Genomic DNA, 9,343 nt, shown 5'->3' with positions numbered 1-9,343 from the left:
TGATGACCCAGTTACATATTAGGTATTAGATATAATTTTACAAATCGATGACAGTATTTTCAAAGAAATAAACACATGAGGGAAACCTAACATAAAGGTTAAGAATCCAATAAGTAATTTTTAAATTTGGTTTGTTTTTGACCATTTACAAAGAGAAAATTCTTTTGTTGTGGGAAAAAAGTTGAGTACTTTTGTTTCAGCATCTCAAAGGGATCTGTAGATGTTTTGATTAGTACTCCCCATTACCTCCTCTTGGAATGATGGGAATAATTCTTAGTGTTAAGGTTAACCTGTAGACTGGTATAAATTGCAGGTTTTGATAGAATCCACCCAAATTTTGGGTAGAGTAGGTGGTAGGTAAGGTAACAAAGGAACTGACTTTTGGCATTAGTGGGTAGTGAGTAAGATTGTAAAGGTAGATGATACAGGAGTAGAGATTCAATTCAAATAGAATTGAGTCCTGAATGGAGATAATTACAAGACAAAACTTGACCTTTATATCCAGTTTCTTGGGAACTGGGTGAAGAGTGAAGTTATATAGATAAGGAATTTGGATTTATACAGCATACGAAAACCAGGGAGACCATCTAAAGTCTTAAAATTAGAATTAAAATCAATTTTCAATTTTACATGCCTTTCTCTGTTCTGGTCAGACATAAGGGCTAAAGAACTTTGCAAACGAATTAGACTAAGAAAAGAAACACATCTTTAACTCACACTTGGGAAGATGAGGAGGCTTCATTTGAGATATTCAACAGTGGGAGCACAAAGAGACTGTTGAAGGTGAGAAGGGAAGAAAACACCAGGTAATTCCCAAATTAGGGCAGCTCTTGAAATGATGGAAAAAGTGAGGCAAGACAGATTAGTTTTTAATATTTTAATAGTAGAGAATTTGGGCTAGTGGTTGAATCATTTCCAAAAGATGTCCGACCCCTAGACAGCTGAATGGGACTCTTGTCTCAAAGCATCCGGCAGCGAGTAATTAAGTCCAGAGACTTTTATAGGGCTCCAGTTATCAGGGAAACAAAGGCAAGGAAGGGCAGAATACTGGGTGAGTGGACGAACCATAATTTCAGGAAAGGATCTTAACTTTAGTTCAGGATGGGGGTCAAGAAGATTGGGAGCAGGAGACAGTGAGTCTAGGACAAGAGATAGTGAGCAATACCCAGGCACTTGAGATAAGCCACCTGGAGTTTTATGACTCACTGGAATGTGAGAGTGGTCAGAGCTTAATGGGGTAAGGAAGGGAGGATTGCCATAAATTTTTATTCAAGACATTGAAGCATTATAACTCAGGGAAACTGAGGCATTACACTCCCACTCAGACCCAAACTGCTGCTTAGTCTGCCCTCCCAAGTGGGGTAGGAAAGGTCAGAATTAAGGACTTTGCCAGAATTTGGGGCATGATAGCCTTCAGCACATGTCAGGAGGAGAGGGTTCACCGCCATCATGAATTAAACAGCCTCTTGGGCTTGGGACATCACTGATGGGATCTGGGATGGGGAGTTTGACACCAAAAGTTAGGGTTCAGTCATGTGAAGAATTCACAATGGCCATTCTTTTTGGCAAAAAAAATAGATTTATTTAGGAATAGATTATAGACAAAATGAAAGGATACAATAGACACTGGGAAAGGTAAAAATTAAATAGCGTGAGAGAGCATATGAAAGACAAGTTCCTCAGAAGAACACACAATTATCCAGTAGAAAGAGAGTACCCCCATGAGGCAGGGACATGCCCTTAGGTGGCAGACTAAATCCTGAAAGAGACTTAGCACCTTAAAGAGTTAGTTAGCTGTAAGGAAGAGAAGTGGGGTTGGGAAGCATAGTGGAAATCTCAAGGGAGATACCACATGGCATGGGGGAAAGGGAAGGGGAAGGAGAAAGACACCACAATTGTAATGCCAGTTGAAGTGGACTAAGTTCCAAAAAGGATTTAGTAGAGAACCAAGAATAAGAAGATAAATTTATAGGACAAAGGAAGAGAGATCAGAGCTTCATATTACTTATTTGCTAATTTTTGGTTTACAGGTAGGTTTGAGGGGTGGTCTATTCACTATGGTCTCAGGAACTTGATTATTACTGACCAACAGACTGTCAGTCAGCAATTTGTGTAGGATTCTATTATAGTATTCTTAAGGCCAAGAGACTTTAGAATCGATAGGCAGATTGATAGAAAAATAGCACTCTAAGATAGAGGGCCTCAGGATTACTGCTATATCTTCCCTAAAATCTAGGGGAAGAAATATATAATTATATTATTATATTCTTAAGGTCAGGAGACTTTAAAATCATCAACAGACAGATTGTTAGAACAATAGCACTCTAAGATCCAGGGACCTCAGGATTACTGCTATATTTCCCCTAGAAGCTGTATCCCATCACTCACTATTCTAAAGTGTTACCATCATTACATAAAGGAGGACAGCTTGGCAAGACATTACAGAATCCTGGTCTCAGGGACCTAGTTAGAAGGAATCCAGGGAGTTTCTTAGTCCAACCCCAGGCTTCCTTTTATAGGTGAAGCCACAGAAGCACAGGGAAGACCTGTTCACATCCTCCAGTGAAAAGAATTCTGGATCTAGTGTCAAAGGACCTTGTTTCGAATCCTATCTTTGATGCTTACAATCTGTGAGACATTGGCCATTATTTCTCCTCCCTAGAACTTAATTTGCTAATCAGGAAGTTGTAGGTCTAGAAGATTATAGAAAAGGGAAGGAGTACCAGCAGGATAAGGGGACATAATATAGTATAATGAAAGCCTGTTGGAATAAAGGCTAGACCAAGAAAATCAGAAAGGATTTTTTGACTAAAAGTCTTTCCAAAGTCTCCGATAGCTTCCCCTATTGAGGCCCAAAAAGGAACGTCCTGCAGAAAATTTGATACAAAACATAAAGGAAAAAAGAAAAAGAAAATCCAATGCAAAAAAAAAAAATTACTTTAGCAAACTAGATCTTGTTTACTACAGACTTGTTGAAGCAATGAACTGTTTTCCATCCTCCCGGTTTAAGGAAAGGATTTGGTCTTTAATCTTTTGGGTCTGGAGGAACCTTTGGCGAGGCTGTTTTTGTGTGAAAGGTCAGGCAGGGGAGGAGGGGTGCCCCTGTAGAGGCTTCCAGCTCTGGCCTGGCTTTGAGGAGGGCTTCCAAATGTTTGCATTGGGTAACAAAACAAACGAGAACTGACAATCCTTGGCCATTGGTTTGATGATAAACAGATTAAGTGAGAGAGACAGGCCTGGATTCAGTGTTAACACAAATCAGGACCAGGAGATCAGGAGCAATCATACGGAGAACTCACAATTACTTGGGTGTTTTGTGGGTTTGGTTTTTTGCCGGAACCAGAGCTGTGGGGGAAGAAACTCAAGAATAACTGGGCGAGGCTTCGACCGGTCTGAAGGATGAGCCCCAAGTGGCCTTCTTTCCTTCTGGAACTTAGAGACGCTGGTCAGACCTGGATGGTTGGTAAAAGACCCCATTGCGGAAGTAAAAAGTGTCCCTGATAAGTCGGGATCTGGCGTGAACTGGAGCCTTGGCATTCTTCATCGCATCCCCTAAAAGAGAGCAAAGGAATAGTCTGGGTGGGGTGAGGAACTGGAGTAAAGAACTGGGCCTTCCCTCCTGCCTCCCCTCCATCCAAGATTCTCTCTGAGCTGCTTGCCCAAGACAGAACCAATTACTCAATCAGTGTTTATTGCACTTAGGGTTAGGTTACACTGTACACTGAGGACACAAAAATAGGCCAAAAAATAGTCCCTGTCTTCAAGGAGTTTACAATTGAATATGGACGACCACATGCAAACAAATCATGTGCAAACAAGCTATATATCTATCAAATAAATTGGAAGTGATTACAGAGAGAAAGCCCTGGAATGAAGAGGGGTGGGGGAAGGCTTCTAGGAGACAGGACAATTTTCATCGGGACTTAAAAGCCAGATTTCCCGTTGAGAACCTCTCTCTTCATCACATTGTCCAGAATATTCTGCCCATCAGACTTCTGGCCCATGTCCGGGACTCCTTGGCCCAGAGAGTCGCACCATATCTCCAGCCCACTGTCTCCCAGCCCCAGACACTTCATGGCTCTGCTGTGGTCTTTGGCTGCCATTTGCAATCGTGCAGAAGAGATATTTTTTCTCATCATCATCTAGGTGAATAACTGGGTGCTGTTGGCAGAGAAGGACGGGAGCACTGACAGAATGAAGGAAAGGCCATGGATGGGGATCAGTTTAGCCTGATAGTCCCACTTCCTGTGGAGTTCCTGGGCAGCCCCGTCTTGCCATGTCCAGTCAGAAATCAGTTATGTCAAATTCCTGAGGTTAAATTCCCTTGCAAATTTGTCCGCGGCTCTTTCCCGAACCCCTTTTGGGTTACAGTCTGCCACAACATTCTTCCTTGTGGTCTTTCCCCGCCCTCCTCCCCCATGTTACACGGTGTCTCTCCCCTCACCCATGTCTCATGGTATTTTTCACTTTCTTATAGCTAACTAAATGAACCAAATAATTTGGATTCCGTGAAAGAGGAGGGGTTTTTGCCTCAATTGCTACTTAGTTTTAATCACTGAATGGGTGCAATCTCAGTCAAACTGAGACCTGTGGAAAAGCTTAGCTTAAAAAGGCTTAGGTTTCCCATTTCATCTAGGGCCATATCCAGTCATCCAGCCTCCAGAAGGCTCTGGAGGGGAAAGTGAGGCCGGTGACCTTGCAAAGCTCTCCCTCCCTTCAGTCCAATTCACTTGCATGTCATGGCATCACCTCCCTGATGTCATAGTCCTCTTGGAGAGCAAAGGGTAAACAACGATAGCTAACTAGTTCTTTTGAGTGTTAATATATATAATATATATATTAATATATATGTATATAATATATATAATAATAAGGTGCTTAACTCCTTATTGATTTAGCCTGCAGCTGAGGCACTCCAGCCTCATGGGGGTGTTCCCTCTTTCCTGGTTAATACAGAACTTGTCTTTTCCATCATTAATTATTAAAACGTCTTTTTCTTGCTATCCGCTCTTTCAATCCTATTTCATATTTGCTTTCCTGATATCTATTACATCTCTTCATTTTGTCCTTAACATTTTCTCCTAAATAAACCTTCCTTTTGCCAAAGAGAACGGCCATCATGTGAATTCTTCACATGACCAAACCCCAACATTTGGTGCTCAACTCCAAACACATCATTTGGAACTAGAAATTGTTCTCCTCGATCACATCAGTGTGGCAAGTAGAACGTTGCTGACATGGACCCCAAGTCAAGAAGGCTCATCTTTGTGAGATCAAATCCAGTCTCAGATACTTCCTTAACTGTGTGACCCTGAGCATTTCACTTTACCCTGTTTGCCTCAGTTTCCCCATCTGTAAATGAACTGGAAAAAGGATAGGGTGAATGCACTCCAGCAAAAGACCATGTCTCTGGCAGCAACCAAGTGTCTAAGTGGGTCTCAGTGAGGAACAAAATGAATATATTTTGAATATATTGTACTGAAGCAGACTACCTTGTATAGACGGAGCTATCCTGTACTGGTCCCCATTATTACCTTATGAAAAGTAGACGTTAAGATAGTGACTTCAACTCCGGAGGCTCTCTGTATAAACAGGACCACCGTGACCACCCTCTACCAATATACACAATTAGCATATTAGCACACCTTGCTCAGGGACCATTCTCAAAAAAGGTCCCACCTTCCTTTTGCTAATTGTGAGTTCATTAGGAACTTTGCCCACTTGCCATAAAACTCTGGCCCTTAATTTGGAGATGGTTCAAGTCTGTGAATTCATTCTGGATGATTCCCTGCCTCCATGACTTGTTGGACCTCATCAGAAGGAAATGGCAAAGCACTCTAGTTGTTTCTGCCAACAAAATCCCAAACGGTTCACGCTGAGTCAGACATGACTAATCAGCAGCAGAAAAGCGGGGAAGATTAGGGGTCAGAGGTCTATCCCCAAGCCCATATCTTCTGTGCTGGGTCCTTAGGCAAATAACTGCTCACTTCTGCCCTGAACCCCATCCCCTCACACCCACTTTTTCTCTTTGATCCAACCAGAAGGGCTAACATTTGCCACAGCCATCTTAGAAAGGAATTGAAAGGCTCAAATAATTATTTCAGTTCTTTGAGCATCTCCTACAGCACAGGAAGCCCTAGCACTGGTTCCACATAAGCCATGATGTGCTTTCTAATGGAAAAAGGAGCAATGAGGGGGCCCTGGGAGTTAGGAAGCGGCCCTTAAAGAGATTAACACCAATTCCTCAGAGCCTGGCATTCCTTAGCACCTCTCCATCACTTATTAGTGTCTTGTCTGTGCTCAGAAACTGGGGACAAGAGGAATCCACAATGGGACAGAAGGATCCCAAAGGATCTCCCCATGAAGTAGGCCATTTTTCTTTCTTTCTTTCTTTCTTTCTTTCTTTCTTTCTTTCTTTCTTATTTTTAACACATAAGGAAACCAAGGTCTAGAGAAATTCAATGGCTTCCCCAAGAATATGGAATCAAATTGGGGATTCATTTCAAATCCAGTGCTCCTTCAGAGACAAAAAGCTGCCCTTTGCTGGTCTCAGCCTCCCATTTTTCTTCTGAGGAGTAGGAAGGGACCTCTGAGGCCATCTGAATAAGGTTCCTTCTAGTACCCACCTGAAAAATGGTGCTCTAGGATCTGGTGAGAGAGAAAGCAGCCTCTCTTTCCAGGAAGGACAGTGTGGTATTGTGATTTTTGAGGCAGAGATTCTGAATTTACATCCTATCTCTATCACTCACTACTTGTAGAGTAGGACAAGTACCTCTACTTCCTTAGGCCTCAGGTTCCTTATCTGTAAAATGAGAGAGATGGAGTCTTTGGCCTTGGAGGTCCCTTACAGCAGCCGACATTCATTGCCAGCCTCTTTTCTATGAAAATTTCTTTCTTTTGAAAAACTCATTTGCCAGCTTTGCCATGCTGAGCCACAGCTGAACTTGCTGGTCACTAATCTCATGCAGTGGAGGTTTTCTGTTGATCTCTGCAGGATAAAGGGTACTGGATTTGAAGTAAGAAGAACTCAGGTTAGAAATTTAGAAGACCCGGATCTGTTGTCAATTGGCTGCGCGATCTTGGACACCTCCCTTCCCCTCAATTTTCCCACCTTGGAAATCAGGGAATTAAATGGCCTCTGGAGCCCTTGCTAGCTCTCACATTATAAAATCTATGAAAATTCACATTAATCCCAGTGGGACCTTTCCCAAAGAGCTACTCTCTGCCCCCCCCCCCAAACACACACAATGAACTGGAAGGAGTTTCTAACTGGCCAATTTGGGGACTGCAGATGTGATTGCTCGGTCAAACTGCCTGGATCTGAGAGCAGCTGGTGAAGAAGAGGAGCAGAGAAAAGGAATGAGAGGTTAGGGACTGAGGAGGAAACATGAGTGGAAAAAGGGCCAGGATCACCACCACCCCCAGCCTCCCAGCCCCCAACCTGACAGAATAAGCCACTGAGCTGAGTCAAGAGGGCCCAACTCTGCCTGGACACACAGTAAATATGGATTGATGGATTCACCTCAGATCTGGTGCTAGAAGGACTCTGAGGGTCATGTAATAAATCCCCCCATTTTACAGATGAGGAAACTGATTTTGCCCACTGGACAGATGGGCAACAAGATTTATTTAAGGACCCGAATGCAGATGCCCAAATGACAAATCTAGAGCACCATCCTGGGCTAGCTGAGCCAATTAAATAGGGAGAAAACTTCCCACATCACCTTGCACAAGATTAAGAAGCCAGTGTTTGGTGAATGAATGAGTGAGTGAATGAATGGAGACCAGCTCTCCTTACCGGTGGACAGGGACCAAACAACAGACAACAGATATCAAGACGCTTTGTAGAAAGTAAGATCCGTCACCTATGGCCCAGCCGTAGTCCCAGGACGACAAGACCGGATACCGAAACTTGTCCTCCGGCTTCTGCTGCCAGCGCGTCTGCAGGTACAGGCGCCTCCCTTGTCCCTCTCCCGAGATGCCCTGATACAGCAGCTGCCCCGTCTTAGGGGTGACAGGTCTCATCTCGGGCAGGAAGGCCTCGGCCTTGGCTTCTTCCCCCTTCCCCTTCCGGTCTTCTTTCTGGGGAGCCTGGACACTGCCTCCTTCTCTTGGGGAGCTGCTGGTCCCAGGGCACTCCGGCCTGGTGGGGCTGATGGGAGGCAGCAGGCGTGGTTCCGGAGCCGGACACGGGCAGGGGGGCTGCTGCGGCTTCTGGGGGCCGGGAACTCGTTGGTACTTATGGGCAAACTTATTCCTCCAGTGGACCCGACTGTAAGCTTCCTTCTCAATGAGCTCCGTCCAGTAGGCCTGATTCCGGGTGGAAAACAGGTCCCTCATTTTGGGAGGTAGCCCAAGCACCCAGAGGAGCTGGCCTGGTTTCCACCACACCGGGACTGGGGCTGGAGCAAGGACTGGGGCTGGGGCAGGGGCAGGGACTGGGGCCGGAGCTGGGCTCTTTTGTTTGGGACCTGCTGCTGCCAGGCAGCCACCAATCCCTTGAAGACCCAGAAGGCAGAGCCTGAAGATCAAATTACTTCTGGAGAGCAAGAGCTCCTTCCTCTTTCTCTTGCAGAGCACCCCCACCCCCACCCAGGGCCCAGAAAAGTTCCCCCCCCTCCCCACCCACCCCATCCCCATCAGGACAAAATCTACTGAGCATTTTCTTTAAGGATGAAATTAAAATAAAAAGGCGCACACCACCAAAAACTGTGGTTATTTCAGCCTAGTGGGAGGCCCTGCCTATGTTCCTTGAACCAGCAGAATTTATACATTTATATATAATGGCAGGTAGTATGCTACAGTGCAAGGGGCAGGGGGGGCGGGGGGAGGGTGGAATTTGGAGCCAGAGGACTGAGATCTTTAGACAGCTCGCTCACACACCCAAAGCAGAGAGTGCTGGGCCTGGAGGCAGAAGGACCCGAGTTCAGGTGTGTGATCTTAGGCGATTACTGGCTAGCTGTGTGGCCAAGTCACTCCACCAATGTTTGAATTAGTTTCCTCATCCGTAAAATGGGGATAACAAAAGCACTTATTCTCAGGGTTATTGTAAGGATCAAATGAAATACTAATTGCAAAGAGCTTGCTTAGCATATAGGAAGCACTATAGGCAGTGGCCCCAGCAAGCAGCAAGTAGCAATAGTAGTAGTAGTAGCAGAAGCAACAAGAGCAACAGTAGCAACTTAATAGTAGCAGTAGCAGCAAGTGGCAACAACAATAGCAGTCCTAGCAGCAGCAGTAGCAGCAACACAAATAGCATAGTAGTAGTAGTAGCAACAACAGTAGCAAGTAGCAATAGTAGTAGTAGTGGTAGCAGCAGAAAGCAGCAAGTAAAGCAACAGTA

At 44.6% G+C, this 9,343-nt stretch overlaps 1 protein-coding gene across 1 annotated transcript; it reads right to left on the bottom strand.

Annotated features, from left to right (window-relative positions):
* Window positions 1–1,822: 1,822 nt before the first annotated feature.
* LOC111719547 (protein ATP6V1FNB) lies at window positions 1,823–8,396 on the bottom strand. Its single transcript, XM_031960725.1, has 2 exons — window positions 7,866–8,396; window positions 1,823–3,552 (listed from the first exon to the last, which is right to left on the bottom strand). The coding sequence occupies exons 1-2, from the start codon at window positions 8,338–8,340 to the stop codon at window positions 3,434–3,436; spliced, it is 594 nt and encodes a 197-aa protein (XP_031816585.1). The 5' UTR covers window positions 8,341–8,396; the 3' UTR covers window positions 1,823–3,433.
* Window positions 8,397–9,343: the final 947 nt, after the last annotated feature.

This window comes from Sarcophilus harrisii, chromosome 1 (assembly GCF_902635505.1).
Source record: "Sarcophilus harrisii chromosome 1, mSarHar1.11, whole genome shotgun sequence".
Taxonomy (NCBI): domain Eukaryota; kingdom Metazoa; phylum Chordata; class Mammalia; order Dasyuromorphia; family Dasyuridae; genus Sarcophilus; species Sarcophilus harrisii.
The sequence above is the reverse complement of the archived record's forward strand: the minus strand, read 5'-3'. Positions and strand labels throughout refer to the sequence as shown.